Below are 21,099 nucleotides of genomic sequence, written 5' to 3'. Positions count from 1 at the left end.
AAGGCTGAGAGGTGTCAACCGAGAGTGACCACGTGCAGCTCGCCCAGGAACTTCAAGGATCCTGCAATCTGTTTGGGAGTACGCCTGGGCCAAGGGCGCCTCAGTGGGTCAGGTATGGGGTGAATACAAGGGTCCCGCCTCACAGCCAGGGATGTCCACCATAACGACAGGCCTCCCAGGGAGTGGTGAGCACTTGGGGTCAGAGTGTGCATGTAGAGGCCGATACCCACCACTGCTGGCATCTGCCAGCAAGGCAGGGGCCCCTGGCACCTGCGGTTTACGCCCCTACATGGGGACTGCTGGAGACATCCTCTACAAGGGCCGCCCTTCCTTCCTCAGCAAAGGCCTCGAGGCGGTAGGAAGACTGAGACCCCCAAGGACGCACCCAGACACTACTTGTCCTGACACAGCAGTTCTGTCCCCCAAGTCTTCATTTCTGCACCAACACTTTTTTTTCTCATAGAAAAACCCACTGTGTATATTTTGTGAGGACAGCTTATAACAAAGCAAGATCAGGGATGACATGTCCGCGGCGGAACTGTTTTCCTAGGCAGTAACTGTGTGTATGCGCTCACGCTTCACAGGGTGGGGACTGAGCGACCCTGCTCGCAGGCAGAGCCATACCTGACCTTCTCCCTGGGTCGGCTGTGGGAAGAGCCTACCTTGCCTCACAGCCTGAGGGCCAAGATCATCCTGATGGCTTTTCTGAGAGTTCTCGGGCAGGTCTGGGCCGTGTGGACAGGGAGCCAGGCCTTTGGGCAGACAGAGAGCAGCAAGAGGGACCAAGGTCCAGGCTGGGAAGTCACGTTGGATGGAGAGAACTCTGTCCTGGCCTGGGCTGTGACAGCCCCCACCAGCTCACTCCTGGATCAGTGCCAGCATGCCTTCTCCAAACAGCACTGCAGTCGGAGTCCCCACTAGGGTCAGCTGCAGTATCTGGCAACCGGGACAATGAGAGTGACCAATAGGTCGCCTGCCAGCCCTTTTCTTCTCCTTTGTGCACAGGCTTCAGGGCACTTCTTATACTGTTTGCAGAGGGCACACACTCACACTTACACAGCTAGAGAGGCACATAGGAACACACAGAAAACCTGTGGGCAGATACCCAGAGCCATGTGGACATAGCGACGCATTCGAGTCAGACCCACACGCACAGCGACACGTACTACACATAGCCCACGGAGCAACAAAGACACCTGCACACACTTCACACACACACACACACACACACACACACACACCTCTAACAATGCTGGTGACCAGCCTTGCTGGGTGTCCCTTGCATGACATATCTTGCCCTACCCATCTGTGCATCATGGGCACAAAGTCAAGGACTCTGGGTACGTAGAGCCTGTCAGTGCAGCTCAGGCTGTCTCTCACCAGTCAGGCTGCCACATGGGCAGGACTGAGGTCCCTTGAGAGGCAAGACTTCAGGAGCTCTAAAATAGAAGCCCATCCCCCACATCCTCAAACAAAGTGCCACCTTCAGATCCAGAGCTCCGTTTCCCAGGTGACAGAGGGAACTCGGAGTCCTTTCCGACAGTGGGGCATCTGCGGCCTTCGGGAGAGAGGGCTGAAGGCTCCAGTGCCGAGAGAGGTGGGCGCAGAGGTAGAGTGAAAATCAACGAGGCCGAGGCAGGCGACATTCAGGGCAGCCCTGCTCACGACACGTGTGCTGCGAGTAAACCATCCAAAGCTCAAGGAGAAGAAAGAGTGGGCAGAGTGTCATAGCCTGCTTGATTCGCTATCCATCCAATCATTCACACGCCTGAAAGCTGAGCGAGGGCAGCAGGGAAGGAAATGATTGGAGGACATGAAGTAAATTAGCCAAGACCGGAAGTCAGGTTTCTATCATTTAATCTACATTTATGGAATCGGGGATCAGAGATGAAAAGAATAAGATACCAAGCTCTAGGGGCTCCAATCTGGGTAAGGGGACAGGAGGGGGCAACCAGGATACAAAAAAGCAAGGACACATAGTGTGTATCACAGGTGTGCTGTGATGCTAACGGTGCCAGGGAAGCCCCTGGGGTGGAGGCCATCTCTGGCCGGAGGATGGAATGGGCCAGATGGAAGAAGGCTTCCAGGAGTAGCTGGTACGGGGATTGGCAGTAAAAGCAAGCAACCCTGCTTTCTAGACGGTTCCATTGGGGAAAGCTGGCAAAGTTGAATTGCACGGGATGAAAAATTTGGGGACCAACTGTGGCACAATTTAAATAGTGTCCTGGATGGCAAGGAAGACAGCAGAGGAAGAAGACCGGAGTGAGCCAGTGCTGCTGATGGCTGAGAACTGAGAAGTGACCACTGGGTTGAGCAACATAATCAATGAGGCCCTTGGAAAGAGGACTGAGTGGATGCCCAACGGAGCAGGGTCCCATCTGCTCTCACCAGACTGTGGCATGGCCGCTTAAGCTTCATTTCCCCCTACCTCCCCGTCAGTGGGGAAGTCCTCAGCCTGCTTTTCTTCAAGGTCATTCATGCTGGTCATTTCTTCTTGAGCAGTGAGGTTGCTAATGTCAGAAGAGCTGGACAGCGGGGCCTGGGCAGGGCAAGGAGCCTGGTGCCGCCCAAGCGCAGTGGCCAGGAAAGCCTTCAGGCACTGGCGGAAGTGGCAGCTGGAGAAGGCATACAGGATGGGGGTGAAGCAGCAGTGGAAGAAGGCGAAGCTCTCTGTTACCTGCAGGGCATAGTCCAGGTGCTGGCTGACCTTGCAGTCCCCAAAGACTTTCAGATCCATCAGTGAGTGCAGAAACAAGGTGAGGTTGTATGGGAACCACAGCACGAAGAAGGCCACCACGAGGGCTGCGGCTATCCTCAGAGCCCGGCCCTGGCCTGGCGGCCTCACTCTGACCAGGACAGAGGCGATGCGGGAGTAGAAGAAGATCATGGCAAGGAGCGGAAGGAGAAACCCCAGGAGGTTCTGCTGGAAGCGGAGTAAGAGCTTCCAGGGGGTCCCATGCCCCCCAAAATCAGGATAGCAGTTCCACACACCCGTGGGGTATTCATGAGTCCGCACAAAGACCACGTCAGGGATGGAGACGACCAGGGCCACAGCCCATACCATGGCAGCAAGGAGCCGGCACCTGGCCGGCGTCCTCAGCCTGGAGTGGGGCTGAGCGTGGACGATCTCCAGGTACCTGTCCAGGCTCATGCAACTAATGAAGAAGATGCCGCTATAGAGGTTAATGGTATAGAGGGCGCTCACCATCTTGCACAAGAAACTCCCGAAGACCCAATGCCAGACCACGGTGATGCTCCAGAAAGGCAGCGTCACCACAAACAGGAGGTTGGAGAAGGCCAGGTTCAGCAGATAGACCTCAGTCATCCGCCTGCGAGGCACATACCGGAGCAAGACCACGAGGAGGAGGAGGTTCCCGCCCAGGCCCAGCACAAAGACCAGGCTGTAGAAGATTGGCAGGAAGACTTTGCCAAAGGACAGCACCTCCTCCTTCATGCACAGCATGAAGGCCACCTGGTCCAGGTAGTCCTCATAGTCGTAGAAGGAGCTGCTGTTGTCAGAAGGGGCGGCCTCCGTGGTGAGCGGCAGAGGTGAGGCCATGTGGGGAGGACACGTCCAGTCCTGGAGCTCTGCGGACCAGAGGGTAGTGTGAGAGAAGTAAGAAGAGACCCCGCCTCTCTCCAAACCCCCTTTTGCTACCGCTTGAGATGTCCAGCAGATTCTTCACATTTACATCTGTACCCGTAGTCTAGCGAGCATGAGCACGAGCGTGGGGGGCCCAAGTCTACCAACGAACAGTTACGGCACCTTGAGTAGGTGACAACCGCAGGTGTTCTCATAGCATCCCCTTCTTTCATTATGATTTCCCATCTTTATTTTCTCCCCCATCATTTAAAAAGACTACTAACGTCTTTGACGTCATTATTTTGGGCTACCAATTCACCTATGTATTGTGTCACCATAGTCTTCCTCATGTGTGGCTTATGACTTTTTTTTTTTTAAATGAGAGCTTATCTTCAGTGGGGCTTGTTTTATCTACAAATGTTTAGTGGGTCCATTCTGGCTTTGAGCTCTCTTTACTTCTATCACCTGAGCATTCCCTGGGTTTTATATAAGGTATTTTATTTATAAATATTTAGTTTTATATCAATATTTTCTTTTTAAAAATATTTAATATTTTAAAAATATTTTATCCAGCATTTCTAGGCTTTAGCAGAAAGGCGTGATCCATTGTGTTGGTAGACTCAGAACCTACTAACCCTTTCCATCCCTCAGTTTTCCCATCTTTAAAATGATAATGATAATAGCGCCTACTTCATGGGGTTCTTGTGAGGCTTAAATGTGATCATTCATGGGAAGCACTTCAAGCCCTATGAAGCGTGCCCAGGACATAGTAGGCACTCAATAAATGTTAGTGCAAATTATTGCTTTGCCGAGAACAGTCCATCACCTTCCCACCAACCTCCTCTCTCCTGTGTCTGTGTAACTGAATGGCACCACCAACTCCTCAGTCACCTAAGGCTGAAGTGTGGGAGGCATCCCAGATTCCCTCCTCATCCCACTTACCACGACCTTGTGAGTCTCCACCTCCTGCTGCCTTTTGAATAGATCTACCATCCCCAAGTCCCATAAAAATATATATATGATACCTATCAAGTAACAGATTTATATATATATATATATATATATATATATATATATATATGTACTTTGAGGAGTCAAAAAGATGGAAGGGAAAGCCAGTGGATGACAGGCACACACAGGATTCTATATGGCAGCTACCGGGGCAGAAGACAGAGGCATGGGATGGCGGCAGGTCATTGTCCATGATCAGGTTCCCTCTGAGGCAGTGGTTTCCCAGATTTTAATTGCATTATCAAAAATAATTTTTAAAAGAGAGAGCCTCGCTGGGGAAAAAAAAAATGGTGTAGGTGATAGAGGCTCTGTTCATCCCTCTGGTGACCAAATCAAAGCTGTGACAGAAACAAGGAGCAAACAGCAAGGAAAATCACGTGGGATCTAGATGAACAAGCCATACAACTAGGGAGAGAACTAAGAAATTACCTTGCAACGGCAGAAGGTAGGACGGGGCGAGGACACGGGGCTGCCTGGTCCGGAGCGGCTGAGAGGGCGGAGGCTGCGGTAGCGGCAGACGACTCTTAAAGGGGCCGTGTCCGGACTTCTGCGGTGACGGACCTGCTCGCTCTGGGCAGTTTGGCTGTACCAGTTTGGCTGCACCAATTTGGCTGCCCAGAGGGCACCAGGGACTTACAGGGGAACATGGAGTTGTCGGAACGAGGGCCAAGGCAAGACTCGCTCTGTACAGAGTGCCTGTGGTAGCCACTGTTCCTCTGTTGAGCCCTCTCCCACTCCCAGTGTGCTGAAGCAGCGCCACCATAGCAGAGACATCATCAAACCGGATAACAGAGGTCACTCCGTCCAGAGGATTCCCTGAAACTCCACCCAACTGGCTGCCCCACCCAAGCCACATCCAGGTAAACCCTCAGCGAGTCACGTCCCCCTTGCTGAGCAGCACCTAGACTCACATTGGAGGCAGCTGGCCTCGGTCTCTGGTGGGGCCTTTTGAGGCAACTATGAGCGCAGCATCTGTGGATTGCTTTCTGGATCTCAACGGGGGGCCCTGGAAGGGCACAGGCTGGAGCTAAACTTGGCCTGCAGCTGAACCCCGCTCAGGACTGTGCCCCTGGACACCTATCACACAAAGCCACAGGAATGAGACTGAGAGATTTAAGAGCTTTGCTTAGTACATAGAATCAGACACAGAAAGGCAGCCGAAATGAGAAGACAAAATGAGAAGACAAAGAAGCAGAAACCTTCTGAGAGAACAGAACAAAGATCCAGATATAATGGAGTCAAGTAATCTAACAGATGCAGAGTTTGAAACACTGGTTATAAAGATGCTCAATGAACTTAGAGGAAGTGTAAACGAATTCAGTGAGAATTTAACAAAGAGTTAAAAAACATAAAAATGGAAATGGAAATTATAGAAGGGAACCAATCAGAAATGAAGAACACATTATCTGAGATGAGAAGTATATTAAATGGAATAAACAGAGTGAATAAAGAAGAGGATCAAATGACTTATATAGAAGACGGGAAAGCCAAGGACACTCAATCAGAATGGCGATAAAAAGGAAGTCAAGACTATAATAATAATTTTAGGAGCCTATGGGACACTACTAAAGGTAAAAATATCTGTGTCATAGGGGTACCAGAAAAAAAAAAGATATTGAAAAGCTATCTGAAGAAATAATGATGGAAAACTTCTCTAAGCTGGTGAAGGAAATAGACATAAAACCTCAGGAAGCTCAGAGAGTCCCAAAAACCAGGAACCCAAAGAGGCCCACACCAAGTCACATCATAATTAAAATGCTAAAGGTTAAATACAAAGAGAATCTTAAAAGCAGAAGAGAAAATCAGTTACCTACAAGGGAGCACCCATAAGACTGGCAGCTGATTTTTCAAAAGAAACTATCCAGGTCGAAGAGCTTGGCACAAAATATTCGACGTGATGAAAACCCAGGATCTACAACCAAGAATTCTTTATCCAGCAAAGCTACCATTTAGAGTTGAAAGACAGATAGAGCTTCCCAGACAAAAATAAGCTAAAGGAATTTATCATCACCAAGCCAGTTTTACAGGAAATGTTGGAGGGATTTCTTTAAGAAGAAAAAACATGTATCAAAAACAGGAATAAAGAATGGCAATAACTACATTTCTATCAACAAGTACCTCAAATGGAAAAGAATTAAGTGTTCCAACCAAAAGATAGAGTGGCTGGATGGATAAGAAAACAAGACTCACTTCAGATTAAAAGACACACACAGACTAACAGGAAGGGGATGGAAAAATATATTGCCTTGACGGACCTAGAAGGTCTTGCGCTGAATGAAATGGGTCGGATAGAGAAAGACAAATGTTGCATGATTTCACATACACGTGGAATCTAAAGAACAAAATCAACAACACAACAAAAGCGGAAATAAACTCATAGATACAGAGAATATTTAGAGGGATACTAGATGGAAGGGGGTTTGGGGAGGACAAAAAAAAGGCAAAGGAAATAAGTACAAATAGATAGTTGCAGAACAGACATGGAGATGTAGAGTGTAGCATGGGAAGATGGTTAATAACGTTGTAATAAATATGTAAGGGGGAAGAGGGGTACTAGATTTAGTGGGGTGATCATTTTGTGAGTTATATGGATCTCTGATCACTATGCTATACAACTGAAACTGGTATATTATTGTATACCAACTATAATTAAAAAAAAAAAACAAACCTCTGAACTGTGCGATGTAAATACAAGCAACTAATTGTCTAATATATTTCAATACAGACAAAAAAAGGAAAAGAGAGCCTCGCATGAACCAGTGATAGAAACTGTCACGAACCAAGGACTACGTTCCATCCTGTTCTGTGTTTCAGAAGGAGAAAAACTTCATGTTCAATATATTAGATTGTTCATCAGTGGGAAGGAGAGAGGAAGGAGATAAAAAAAAAAGAACACGTGGCCCACGCAGGCAGTCATGCACAGCCACCGGAGCGGGGCCTGTAGGTTGATGGTGATAACAGGCCACAGAGAAATACAAATCAACTCTACCTTGTACCTCTGCATTTTATTTTTCATTTGTGGATTCAAGTGAGATTGAATATTTCAGTATGTTCAGTGCCAGTTTGTATTTCTTCTGTGAATGGCTTACTGTTTTAATGAATGGGATTCTCATTTTACAAAAGTTTTTATATAGTAAGGATTTTAGCTTTTTACATGTATATTGCAGACTTTTTCCCCAGTCCTTCCTGGTAGAAGTTTTCTAGTATCCTGGAGACTGTGATCTCACAGCTGATGGAAATAACCAATGCTTCTGAGGCAGAGCCTCTCCCAGGAGAGCCCTGGAGTCCTCCTACTTTTCAAATCTGTCACACGGCATCTGGGCAAGATGTTGGGGAAAATTGTAAACGCACCCTGTTCCCGCCCCAATGGCAGCTAGGCAGCTTCCTCTAGGGCCAGGCTCTGCTCTTGAGTGGCCTCAGGAATTTGGTCCTATGCCTTCCTTTCCCGGTCCTTCGTTCCTCTCTTGTACATCTGAGGTCTCCTGTCCCTGAGCTCCTCTTTTCCTGGGCAGCAGTAAGGACATCCCCAGCATATAACTGGTGCTGGGAGTCTGTAAGCTGCTGGGGTTGGGAGAAGGAAGTATTCTTCTGCACTTGGGACTGATTAGGGTTTATTAGTCGGGAGTTGCAGCTAATTCAACATCAGTAGTTCTGGTCTGTGAGCGCTGAACTTGATCCTGACCTGGTTTCTCAAACTCCTTGACTTTTGCTTTAACAAACAACTGAGTCTGATGGTTGCTTTCATCAAAGCCAGATGTTAGGGTCAGCAGGCCCCAGGTTGGACCACACCACCTTTATAATGCTCCCGCCACCTGGAACACTGTCCCCTTTCCTCTCAGGGTCTCTGGCCTCCTGACCTTTCACTTTGGGAATCTTTCCAGGTCCTCTTGATCTCTGAGGCCACCAGCCTCTCCCATCACTTTCATCAACAATACCAACGACAACAGCAACCAGCATCCCCAAGTGCAATTGGCTGGGCACCTTCATACTCACTGTAGTAGACCTGTAAGGCGAACCAGGAGAGAACTGCCAGCCCCATTTAACCCAGGAGCAAAGCAATTTTTCACCATTTCATAAGAAGTCACTGGCTGAGCTGCATCTGAATCCCAGGTCTTCAGACTCCAGGAACAGTGCCTTGTATCTGGTCCCATCTCATAGTTGGCCTCTGTTCGGACCTATCTACCCAGCAGTTACCCAAAAAAGGCCACTAGAGAGCTGTAATTCGGGCTCAGGAGGTCTTATTTGCCCAGGATATTGTTCTCATTGGTTAGTCTGGCCTCTGTAGATTCCACCATTAATGCCCTCCAAGGCGTTATTGAGTCTCCTTGCAAAATATACCCTCCCTATGGTCAGCAGATAACAGCCTCCAAAAGATATCCACACCCTGATTCCTGAAACCTGTGAATAGGTCACTTTATATAGCAAAAGAGATTGCACACGTGTGATTAAGTTAAGGATCTTGAGATGGGGAGAGTATCCTGGATTATCCAGGTGGGCTCAATGTAATTACAATGGTCTTTATGAGAAAGAGGCAGGAGTGTCTGAATCAGAGAAGACGTGACAATGGAAGCAAAAGTCAGAGTGATGGAGTTGCCAGACAATGAATGCAGGCATTCTCTGGAGGCTAGAAAAGGAACAGATTCTTCCCTGAGCCCTCAGAAGCAATGCAGCCCTGCCGACCCATTTTAGACATCTGACCTCTAGAACAGCGGTCTCCAACCTTTTTGGCACCAGGGACCGGAGCTCCTAGGAGAATCTCACGCCTGATGATCTGAGGTGGAGCTGAGGCGGTGATGCCAGCGCTGAGCAGCAGCTGCAAATACAGATGAAGCTTTGCTTACTCGCCTGCCGCTCACCTCCTGCTGTGTGGCCTGGTTCCTAACAGACCACGGACTCTGCAGCTCGGGGGTTGGGGACCCCTGCTCTAGAACTTTAAGATAATAAATTTGTGTTAAGCTACTGAATTTGTGGCATTTGATACAGTGTCAATAGGTAATATACTTCCTATGACTATTTGTGCCCTAAGGGAGTAGAAGTGCATCATGTCCACCTCCTTCAACTTATAGGTGGGGAAACTGAGACTCGAAGAAGAGATACAACTTGTGCAAAGCATACAGTGAGTAGTCAGTGATTGTATTGAGCCTTGAATCCCATATTCCTGGCTGCCCTTGGGTCTCTGTTACCCCACCCTTAACTCTGTTTTGTTTTTCTTTTTTCTGTTTTCACTTTAGCTTATTGCCAGAATTCATTTAGTTTATCTAGCAACACCTTGAGAAGAATGAATGGGGGTGTTAGTTATTCACATCCTAGTATGAATTAGCAGGTAGTAAGGGAACCCCAAATTAAGCTCTGCAGTGGGACTTTTGGGGGAATCCAGAGAATTATACAGAGGCTAAAGAGGGAAACTTAAAAAAGGGAGGATAGCAAGGGCAAGGTCTATAATGAAGCCAAGGGCACAGAGGCAAACCATAGCTTATCTCCAGGGCAATAACATCACCCTCTTGGTGACTTCCTGAGACTGCTGGCTGGCCTGGGTTGGCTCCAGCTTTGACTGAGCAAGAATCTCTGGCGAGAAAGTAATGTCCCCTCCAGAGTATCTCAAGGCCTCTCAGAGGAGTCTCAGCGGAGGCAACGAGAGAGGATAGTGCTACGTCCTTCTAGACAGTAAGGCAGCCATGGTAGCTGAGCTCCTCCGAGCTGCACACTCACGTGCAATTTTCTCGTTTAATCTTCACCATGTCCTGGGAAGCAGTACTATTATGATCCCCAGTTTCCAGAGAGGAAACTGAGGTTCGAAGAGGTGAAGCCCGATTGTCCACAGCTTCACATCAGCAAATGATGGACCCAGGCTTGGATGGCCCTAATGACTCAAGGGCTCCCCTTTTCAATAGGGACCAAACTTGAACTTAAAGAATGAGCTTCTGATCGTAGGAATTCTGGCCTCATCAACAAGTGACAGAGAAGATTCAAAGTCAGTCAGGAGCTGGAACCAGCTCCTACAGGCTTGTGAGAGCCAATTAAGCAACATCTAGGCATTCAGCAAACAAATCATGGAATTAACCAATTCTGCCTTCAGCAATGTTAAGTTGGTAGCTTGAAATGTTAAGTTGGTGGTTGGAGCTTCCCTTCTCTCCTGCATGTGCCCTCTCCCACCCCCATAGCACAGAGTGTTGGTCGTTAAACATTTACCAGGGAAGGGGCCAGCGGACAAAAGCTGCCCTAGGAGAGAAAGCTCCACACCTGTCCCCTCTCTCCAGGCCATGGACCCGGTATCTCCCTGTAGTCCCTGGGCAGGGCCCACCCCACTCTGAGAGCGGCCATACCTACCAGAGCCAGACCCGCTTGTTGGGGATGTCCACCCAGTGCTCAGGAGAGCAGCCACGCCTGGGTTCTTCTTCCTTGGGGAAGTGCAGAGGGAGTGATTCCCTTTGTAAGCTTTTCCCAATCTGGAGAGTATCCGGCGCACATCCTGTTTAATGCTGAAAAGCACCAACCACTCTGTGTCTGTCCCAGCCCCACCTCTGCTGCATAACCGCTGGATAGTTCCTTCATAGAATATGAGTCAAGCTCAAATGACCACACGCCCACCCCTAATAAGTAGAATCCCATACCACCCCCCCTCAATCCTGTGACAAAATAAGTCTAATTTCTTTGGAAAATATGTGTACCCAACCACACCTCTCTGGAAATGATTCCCCAGCAGCTGGGCCAAGGCGCTGACAGCCTCAGTTCAGACCTCCAGGCTTTGACTTACCCTGTCCCCTATCACAACCTCTAGCGTCATTGATCCTGGACAGCTCCCCAGCAGGATCATACCCCCCTCGCCCCCAACTCCCCTTTTCTGGTCATAACTCCCTTCAAGCAGTGCAGGATCTATTTCATCCACAGTGTGACAGCCATCTTCTCATTTCCTAGACCTTCTAGCCCATCTCCCCGCTTCCCCCTGCCACCCCCATGATGGCATGTATCTGTCTAGACAGCTGTCTGTCTACTTGTTTGCTCTCCCACTGGGTCAAGAGCTCCCAGGGCAAGGACCATATCTGACCATCAGCCTGAGACCAGGGTTGTGCAAGAGCAGAGACTGAATGAGCAAATATGTGTGTGTGTGACACTCTGCCTGCCATAGGCTCGGCAGCATGAGGGTTCCTCCCCACCAGGACAGCCTCAGGGTCAACATCTCCGCCGCCTTCACCTCCAGCCCCACTGCCAGGCTGACACACAGCAGGTGCTTGGTGAATGCCTGTTGCCTCTACCTGAATCGAGCAGTTATCGAATCATGCCAAGCGGTTACAGGCACTGGCATTGGGGTCACACAGAGCAGGATCTGAATCCGGTTCTGTGTGTACCTGTTATGTCACCTCGAGATGGCAGCTTTACCTCTCTGAACTTCGGTTTTCAGATTGTATTCGGGGCGGTGATGGTGCCTTCCTCGGGCAGGCGTGATGAGAGCTGAATGTTCCCAGAGGTGGACGTGGACGCAGACATTTGTCTTTCTCTGGGGTCCACAGGCCACCCAGAGCGAAGGCCAAGCCTGTGATGGGTTCTCACTCCAACAGGAGAGAACAGGGGCCCCTTCCAAGTGGATGGGTCTCCAAGTCTCTCCAGAGCAAACGTTACTTACTAATAGGGAGAATAAAGCCCAGGGAGCCGCACAACAAAAGCCACAGGGTCCTGGTTCCATCCTGGGGGACAGCTAAGTTCTAGAACCGGGGCTCCTTCCTCATCCGCTTGCCCCTCCCCGCTTTTAAAACGTTTTTATTTTAAAATATTTTTTAGACTTGTAAAAACAGTACACAAAATTCCTGCATGCGTGTTAGCCAGCTGCCCCTAACGCTAACATCTTACAAATCACAGTACAGGAAGTTAACACGGACACAACTCTATGAACTAATTTACAGATCTGACTCAAATGTCATCATCAATCGTCCCACTTACGTCCTTTCTCTGGTCCAGGATCTAAAGCGGAATCCCACATTGCATTCGGTTGCTGTTTCTTCTTCATCTCTCCATTCTCAGACAGTTCCTCAGTCCCGCTTTGCCTTTCGTGACCCTGACAGTCTTGAAGAGAACGGGAGAACGGCCCTAAACTGTGGTTTGATGCTTCTTCATAATTAGATTAAGGTTATGCATGTGGGGCAAAAACGCCACCGAAGTGATGCCGTGTCCTCCTCGGGGGCATCGGTCCAGAGGCACATGATTTCAATATGGCGCATTACTAGCAATGTTAATTCCGATCACTTGGTCAGGTGTGTATACCAGGTTTTTTCCACTGTGAAACTATCGTTTATTCATTCGCAGTTAATAAATATCTTGTGAGGGGGTAATTTGAAACTATGCAAATATCCTGTTTCTTGTACTTTTGCCCACCAATTTTGGCATCTGTTGTTGATACTTTCTGACAATAATTAGTATGGTGGTATTTGCAAATTGGTGATTATTTCCATTATTCTTTCTACATTTATTAATTGGAATTTTACTCTAGGACAGAGTTATCCCTTCTTATTTATCTATCTATTATTTCAGTATGGATCCATGGGTGTTAATTTTGTTCCATTATCATCATTATTTACGTCGCTGTTCGAATTGTCTCATCTTCTTTTGAAATCTCAACACATCTGCTTCCTGTTGAGCTGACTTTCCAGCCACAGGTCACCAAACACCTACTCCCTGGTTCAAAGGGCAGGTTGCAGAGGAACTCAGAGCTTTTGGATGGGCAGCCAGGTTTGCCTGGAACTCACGGAGGCATCTTTCCAGCCTTTTCCTAGAATTGGGCAGATTCCAGTCAAGGGAAGTCAGTCAGAGCTCCAGGTGCACGGAGTTCCAGGAAGGATGAGCCTGGCCAGGTAGGCCCAGGTCCTCTTGCTGCTCTCCAGTCGATCATCCTGCCCTTCATAGATCCACCCTAGTCTTGAGTCCAGTAGCAGCACCCGCCAACCTCATGCCCTGAGTTTTTCCTTCTTGACTCCTTCTCCTCTGCCCTGCTGCAGAGAATGTTGCTGAGAAGCCCAAGTGGCAGAGAGCTGGGCAGCACTTGCCCAGATTCTCTCTACCCAGGGAAGAGTACCCACTGTTCTCCGCCAGCCCAAGGGCAGCCAAAGCAGAGACAGCAGTGCGCTGCAGCAAGGAAAAGCTAGACAAGGAAAAGGGAGGCTTAACGAAGAAAGCTCTGAACTCATCTTTGCTCTCTTGTGGGTGTGCAAGGATCATTTGCCCTAAGAAGGGAATGCACCCAGCCTCTAAAGCCAGGCACCCAGGATGCACAGGATACAAGGCCGCTTTGACTTCAGAGAACTCAAAGGTCTTTACTCTTCTGACCTACTCATAACACACTTACATTTTTAACGCGTTGGACACATCTACTGTGAAGGTGAAAAGTGGCTTCACATTTTCGAAACGCCTGCTTCTCTCTTCAGCCAAGCACTGACTGAAACTATGAACTTCTTGCCTGCAGCCTGATCGATCCCGTCCTCTGGGACACAGCTCCAGGCCCATCTCACTCAGCCTCTCTAGGCTCCCCGAGGCCCTGGTCTGAGCTTCCCAACTCAGTACTGGAATTATTATTCAGGGGCAAATTTGTCTCCCTACAAGAATGCAAATTCCTCATAGTCGGACGCCTTGCTCATCTGCCCACAGAGTACCTGGTGCTACCTATGCAGAGTTGGTTTGCTGGCCGGTTGATTTGCTGACATAGCCCAGCCGGCGCTTTGCAAACTGGCTTTTTGATGGAAGAGCCCCGGTTTGGCCCCCGTCTCATGCTCTATCTAACTCTCTCCATTTCTGTCTTCCTTGGACAAAGTTCGCCCTGTTCTAGCTGAGCCCACAAGAGGCTGGTCCATCTCTGAGGTCTTCAAGTTGGAATTTCTAAACCACAAACTTGCCCTCAAATTGAGAAGTTCTGTTAGCAATCATGTTTTCTCACCTCAATTAGATGCTGTACTCAAACCTCAGACCAACTTCTTCTTATCATGCTCCATCGACGGCACACCAGGAAGGAAGCGTTGTTCCTCACGCCTCTGCCATTTCCTCTTTCCATGCCGCCCCCTCCAGCCACCCAACATGCGTTGTCTCTCCTTTTGTGCATCTGCCTGGGTCTTATGCTTGGGGCCTTGGTGGGGGGCACTGCTTTCAGCTAATGGGGGTTGGGGGTAACCTTTCCACCACTTGCCTTGATACCAGCATATTTGTTTGAAATCAATATATTCATTCGTCAGAATACCTTCGACCATATATTCCATGTAAGAGTCAATGCAGGAGTTCTCCAGATGTCTTCTCGTGGGTTAGGTCAAGCCGAGGTTATCACACCCACTGTAGACAGGATTGCCAAGGCTCGGAGACAGAAAGTCACTTGTCCAGAAAGATGCAGTTGGTAGGAGCCATCTGGACTTTCTGACTCCCACTCCAGTGCTCTCTCACTCACAATGTATATGAAAATTCTGTTTAATTCTTTGCTCCTTCCTTCTCTCTAACCCCTCCAGCTCAGATCTAGTTAGTCATTCCAGGAAAGAAGTTATTTCTTACCATTTGAGGATCCTTCACAGCACAGCCAGTACTTGGCAAGCAGTAGAAACTCCACAAAAGTCTGCTGGGTCAACCCATGCTTCTCTTGTAGAGTGCCTTCCGAGATCACCTCCTCTTACCCAAAACTTGTCCCAATACTTTTTGTACACAAAGCCTCCATTCCCTGGGGCTCCTCTGGGGCTTGGTTTTCCTGTCTGTAGAGTGGTATAGAAGGTTGAACTTATGATACCCATACTCCATCACTGTGACACCCTCTTGTTGGCTCTGGAACTTTGCCTGTGAGGATGGCTTGGTCATTTCTCGCTGATGGCTCTGAAAATCATGAGCAAAAATTGAACTGTTTCCAAAAGTTGATGAGAGGTAACCACTGACCTATCATTTGTGAAAATTCTAATAGTACAACCAATCACCCTGAAGAATAAATGGTCACCGCTTTCTCACTATATAAGCCACTTTATAACAACATACTCCTAAGCCTCATTCCATGTTTTGGTTTGAGTGTTCTCAGTTTGCAAACTGTTTTTTTGGTGTGCGCATAATCAGTTTATACTACTACTTCCATGACTCATTGGTTTTACTTTGGCTGCTTATGGATCTGACAGTGCTCACAGCTAAGCCTGGAAGTGAGTGGGAGGCAAGGACAGACTGAGCTGCCAGCTTTCTGTAGCCAATTCTGTTTCTCTGAAATGTTTTTCTTTTCAGCACTTTCAAGGTCTTGGAAACTGAGAAGCTGACCGCCAATCAACAGTTGAGAGCTGGAAGCCTTGCCTGACCACTCCTTCACGTTTTCACTCCACCCAGGAGGCCCTCCCATAGTGTCTTTCCTGTCCCTGGGGAAGCCTGACTACACCCCACGCCCACCCTCCAGCCCCCGCCGGTTGGCTGACTGCAACTGCCTTCCAAATCTAGATGTTTTCTCCTCCTCATCAGATAAGTTTCATCGTTTTATTAGATTTACTGTGGCAATTTTCAAACATATACCCCGCCTCCCGAAAGTACCAGAATAGTAGAATCGAATTCCCTGTGTCCATCATCCAGCTTCAACAATTATCAACTAGCGGCCAATCTTTCTCACTGATGCTCCCTCCCACTTACCCCTTCCTGTATTATTTTGAAGCAAATACCTGACATCATATCATATAATCTGTAAATATTTGAGTATGTGCCTTTAAAAGATAAGGACTTTGACTACGGTCACACCTAAAGAAGTTAACACCAATTTCTTCATGTCATTGAATATTCAATTGCCGGCCTCATACATTTTCCCCTTATGTACGTTTGTTTGAATCAGGATCCAAATAAAGTCTACGCGATGTGAGTGGTTGACATATTTAAATCTTTTAAAATCTATAGGTTCCCTCCTCACTTCCATCGTTTTGCTTTTCCTCACAACCTGTTTATTGAAGAAAGTGGCTGCTCATGCAGTATGTGAGGGTTCCCGCAGCCTGGATGGTGCTGACCGCATCCTTGACACAGTTTGACATGCTTCTCTGCCCTCCGCATTTCATGTACATTGGCCAGAGTCGGTTCGGATACTTCACAGATGGTGCTGTTCATCCCTCAGGAGGCACGGACTGTCTGGTTGTTGTTCTCCTTGTGAGGTGAGCTGCCATGGATATTCCATGCCCAGGCCCATTCATTTTTTAGGGCTTGGACAATGGTGGCTGGCTAACTTTAGACCGCTTACGGTCTCCTCCTGCAAACTTTTGCATGCCCTTGACCTTGCTCTAGCATATTCTTCCTAAATGGCTTCTTAGCTGCTGGCGTTCCTTGGCACTTCGTCACCAGACTCCTGTCAAGGCTACAAAGTACCAGATATGGCTGGGCATAATGAGCAGGAGACAGTACAATTTCTACCTGAAACTTCCCTGTTAGAGAGCTGTTCTTGGAGGGGGCATGGGAACAGGAGGCTCAGTGGTCATCACAATATTAGCCCTGATTCCTAAATTAAGAAAATTCTCAACAGGTTAGATCAACTTTAGTTCAGTCAACTGAGATCACAGCGTCCTCTGAAACAATGAAATGGGCTTGCCTCCAGTAGGGAAGGGCCCTACCAAAATCCCCTGCGGCTCATGTTGTCGCAATCACTTCTAGGTCTTAGAATTTGCTTCCTTGAATTCTCCAGCCCATCTGCAGCTCATGTCCCACATCTGTCCCCTGCCCCTATCCCTACCCCTGCAAATCCAGGTGTGGGACTCGGCCCTGTTGCTCTACTTTGTCTCCTGAAAAATCTCTCACATGACTCATTTGCGTGTGCGCCAGGTATTCCGTAGGACTCTCCTCTCCACAGACGAACTCTCCTCCTTCCAGTGATCAGCTCAGTGATGTTGCTGTGATGACACCATCTGCCTCAGGTCTCACCCAGCAGCACAGGAGACTTGACAGAGGCTCCGAAATGCTGCTCTTCCCTGTCCCTCTTCCCACCCAGTTGCTATGGATAGAAGAAAATTACGTGGAGATACAGATTCCTTCTTCTTAGAACTACGTCTTTGTGTCAACGGATCCCTTGGGCAGTGTGGCAAAGCCTTGGATTCCCACTCAGAATAATGTTTTTAAAAATATAAAACAAAATATGTTGAAAAACGATTATAGCTCAGAACTGGAAATCATCCGCATGTCCTTCAGTGGGCAAGTGGTCAAACAAAGTAGACCATAGAACACTTCTCAAGAACAAAAAGGAACAATTACCTACACGATAACTTGGATAGATCTCAAGGGAATTACAGAGAATGAAAACAAGCCAATCTCAAAAGGTTATATAGTTTGGAAAGTATGTAAAAAGGGTATAGACTCCATTATATAACATTCTTGAAATGACAAAATTATAGAGATGGGGGACAGATTAGTGGATGCCCGGGTTAAGGGAAGGGAGAGGGAGGGAAGTGTCTGGCTATAAAAGAATAATAGCATGAGGGATCCTTGGGGTGATGGGACTGTTCTGGTAGTCACACAAATCTACGCATGCGACAAAATTGTACAGAACTAAAGACACACACATGCGCACACAAATGAGGTCGCAGAAAACTGGTGAAATGTGAATAAGGCCATGGATTGTTTCGAAATTTCCTGGTTGCGGTATTGTACTACAGTTTTACAAGATTGGGAGGAACTGGGTAAAAGGTATATAGGATCTCGCGGTATTATTTCTTGCAATTTCATGTCTATAATTAAGATAATTTTAGTTTAAAATAAAAAGTTAAACTATTATTCTGAAATACAGTTATTAAAATATTTTTAAAACATTTATGATATAGTAATATGTGTATTTCATTATTAACACATTTTTTTTTTAAATCTAGTGACATCTTACAACCATCATGGCAGTGATGAGTATAAATCTATTTCAAGATACCTGTAACAAGGTCCTTCCAATACTACTGTGTTTCGTTGCCTACATTCATAATCGAAGATGTTAATTTTCTTAGGGATTAATGTGAAATTGTAATAAAAATAAAAATGTAAAATTCTTCCTATCCAAATTCAGGGTTCCCTGAATTATTATATCATGGACCCCTACATTAAGGACCTCTGCCTTGTTTAAAATGGCAACTCTCCCTCCTCCATTACACAAGCTATAAAGAGCAAAAACTAGAGGGAGCATCTGTGGAAGAGATGGTGGTCACACTGCATTTGTCATGGACGGTGGGACGTTTTTGAAATGTTATCTGGTGTTTCCCCATATGGACCTCCCCTCCATTCAAAGAGCCTGATCTCAGAAAAGGTTCTCAAATTTTTCTTTGCCCTTTAAGTGTAGGGGTTTGAAGAAATAAAGGTTCTTTTTCTATCCTGTATCAAACTGAAAAATGATTTCTGGATTGGGAAGAAGATGAGATGCCCAAGGGAATCTAGACATTGGAGAGACCCCATGCCTCCTGGCCAGAGTCTTGGGATGCATGGGATCGAGGGGCAGATAGATGTGGCACATGGTGAGTCTAAGGTGGAGCGGGGCACAGGCAGCCCCACCCCATGCCCGAGCCTGGCACAGAAGCAACCAGGTAAGTACCCAATGGATGGGCAGGCTTGAAGGTGTTGTAGAACATGGTGAGTGTGGATGTATGGGACCGCTGACCAACAGGGAGGCAGGAAATGATGTCTAAGTGGAGGCCCACATGGACAGAGCCACCCAAAACAGGTGGCATGACAATTGCCTGGGCCATGGCACTAACTGAATCTCAGAACCGATGCAAATGTGGGAAAGGGGTGACCCTTGCAGTGACCGAGATTTATTTTCCAATATCCTATGGATTAGGTCTCAACATAGAAAAAATCGTTCTAGAAAAATATGATCAGATTTTCTTGTACACGTAAGTTTGTGGCCAAGAACTAGCAGTGCTTTCAGAATCCAAGGGCACACTGGGTACTGCTGGTGGCCCTCCCATACCCTGCCCTCTTGTACTCAGTATACACTGGCTGACTCCCGCTGGCATTGCCCACATTGCTTTGTCTGAGGGCGAGCTCCGGCTAACAAAGCCTGTTTTACCCTCCCCCACCATCTGCAAGCATGGCATCCACAAGTTCCAGGAAAATAATACTCATGCCCCCTCAAGAGCCCTCAACCAATGACCGGGGTGAGTTGGTGCAAAAACACTCCTCCTCCCTTACCCTCAGGTGGAATGACTCTGAGGTGTGTGTCCTACGCTGTCTCTCTGAGTTTCTGCAGGGGGATTACGCTCCAGCTGCCCACAGGGGTGATGGGCTTGATAACCCCGCGTTTACTAGGGGCTTTCCCTTCCCTGCCTCACTTCCCCACTCTCCTGCCTGTGTCTCCTTCATCCCCCAAACGAACTACTACTTCAACTACGTGACTTCGCCAATAGTTGGCCTCGTTTGACTTCTAAAAACAGCAATTTCTTACACAGTCATCTCTCCTTACCCACAGCTTCCCTTTCCACAAGTTGATACCTGAGATCGACTGCAGTCTAAAAATATTAAATGGAAAATTCCAGAAATAAACAATTCATAAATTTTAAATCGTGTGCCATTCTGAGTAGCGTGGTGAAATCTCACGCCGTCCTGCTCCATCCTACCTGGGACATGACTCATCCATTTGTATCCACACCTATACACTACCTGCCCACTACCTGCCCATTAGTCACTAAGTAGCTAGGCTGGTTATCCTAATGACTCTCGGTATCATGGTGCTTGTGTGCAAGTAACCACTATAGTATCCTAACACTGTGTCACAATGCCTAGGTCACTCACCTCACTTTTCATCACAAAGGCACTGTATTATCTTGCATCATCACAGGAAGGATGAGTACAGTACAGGAAGATATTCTGACGGAGAGAGACCACAATCACATAACTTTTATTATAGTATATTGTTATCATTGTTCTATTTTATGGTTGTCATAAACTTTATCATGTATGTATGTATGTATAGGAAAAAAACATAGTATATATAGGGTTCGGTATTCTCCACAATTTCAGGCATCCCCTGGCATCCTCCGCAGATAAGAGGGGACTGCTGTAACTCAAACTAAAATTTCCACTTAAGTCTTTATCTCAGGGTCTGCTAAGATAGTTATCTACATACTCTATCCAAGAATGGTCCCCCAGCCCCCGCCACTCTGGGAAGTGTCAATGGACGGAAACTGCTGAACCAAACCTGGGGGGCCGAACCCCTGAGATCTACAGAGGATCATTCCACTTCCTCGGGTTTCAAAGGGTACCCCTGGAGAGATGGGGCATGACAACCCAGAGGCTGCTTCCCATTGAGTTCATGTTTCATCCAGATGTTGCATACCACAGTGGGAAGTGTGGCCACAAACTAAGGAAGCCATGAGAGATAAAGAAATGCCGTAAGAGGAAGTATGATGGAATGTTTAGAAGCAGAGTCCTGGGTGTGGACTGATAATCTGGAAAACGAAACATTTGGATGAGGTCAGGAAAAGCCCCGGGGGCCTATTTGGCCTGATCCCAGCCCTCCCTCCTAGAAAACTCAGTCCCTTGATCTGGGCATATAAATAGGCTCAAGAATACTTTGG

The 21,099-nt window shown here is 47.6% G+C and overlaps 1 protein-coding gene across 2 annotated transcripts in view; it reads right to left on the bottom strand.

The window, feature by feature from the left end:
- Positions 1-1,861: 1,861 nt before the first annotated feature.
- ACKR2 (atypical chemokine receptor 2) overlaps positions 1,862-21,099 on the bottom strand; it is a 36,911-nt gene continuing 17,673 nt past the window's right edge. Inside the window, exons 1-3 of one of the 2 annotated variants that reach the window (XM_039837436.1) lie at positions 9,293-9,339; positions 5,024-5,191; positions 1,865-3,588 (exon numbers count right to left, since the gene is read on the bottom strand). In XM_039837436.1, the coding sequence (XP_039693370.1) occupies positions 2,408-3,559 (1,152 nt within the window). In that variant the 5' untranslated portion in view covers positions 3,560-3,588; positions 5,024-5,191; positions 9,293-9,339 and the 3' untranslated portion in view covers positions 1,865-2,407. Of the gene's footprint in view, positions 3,589-5,023; positions 5,192-9,292; positions 9,340-21,099 lie in introns of those variants that run through there. The other variant, XM_039837435.1, reaches the window with a different exon arrangement.

This window comes from Pteropus medius, unplaced genomic scaffold (assembly GCF_902729225.1).
Source record: "Pteropus medius unplaced genomic scaffold, Ma_sr-lr_union100, whole genome shotgun sequence".
NCBI classification, from domain to species: domain Eukaryota; kingdom Metazoa; phylum Chordata; class Mammalia; order Chiroptera; family Pteropodidae; genus Pteropus; species Pteropus medius.
Note: the sequence above shows the minus strand (reverse complement) of the source record. Positions and strands in the feature narration are given on the sequence as shown.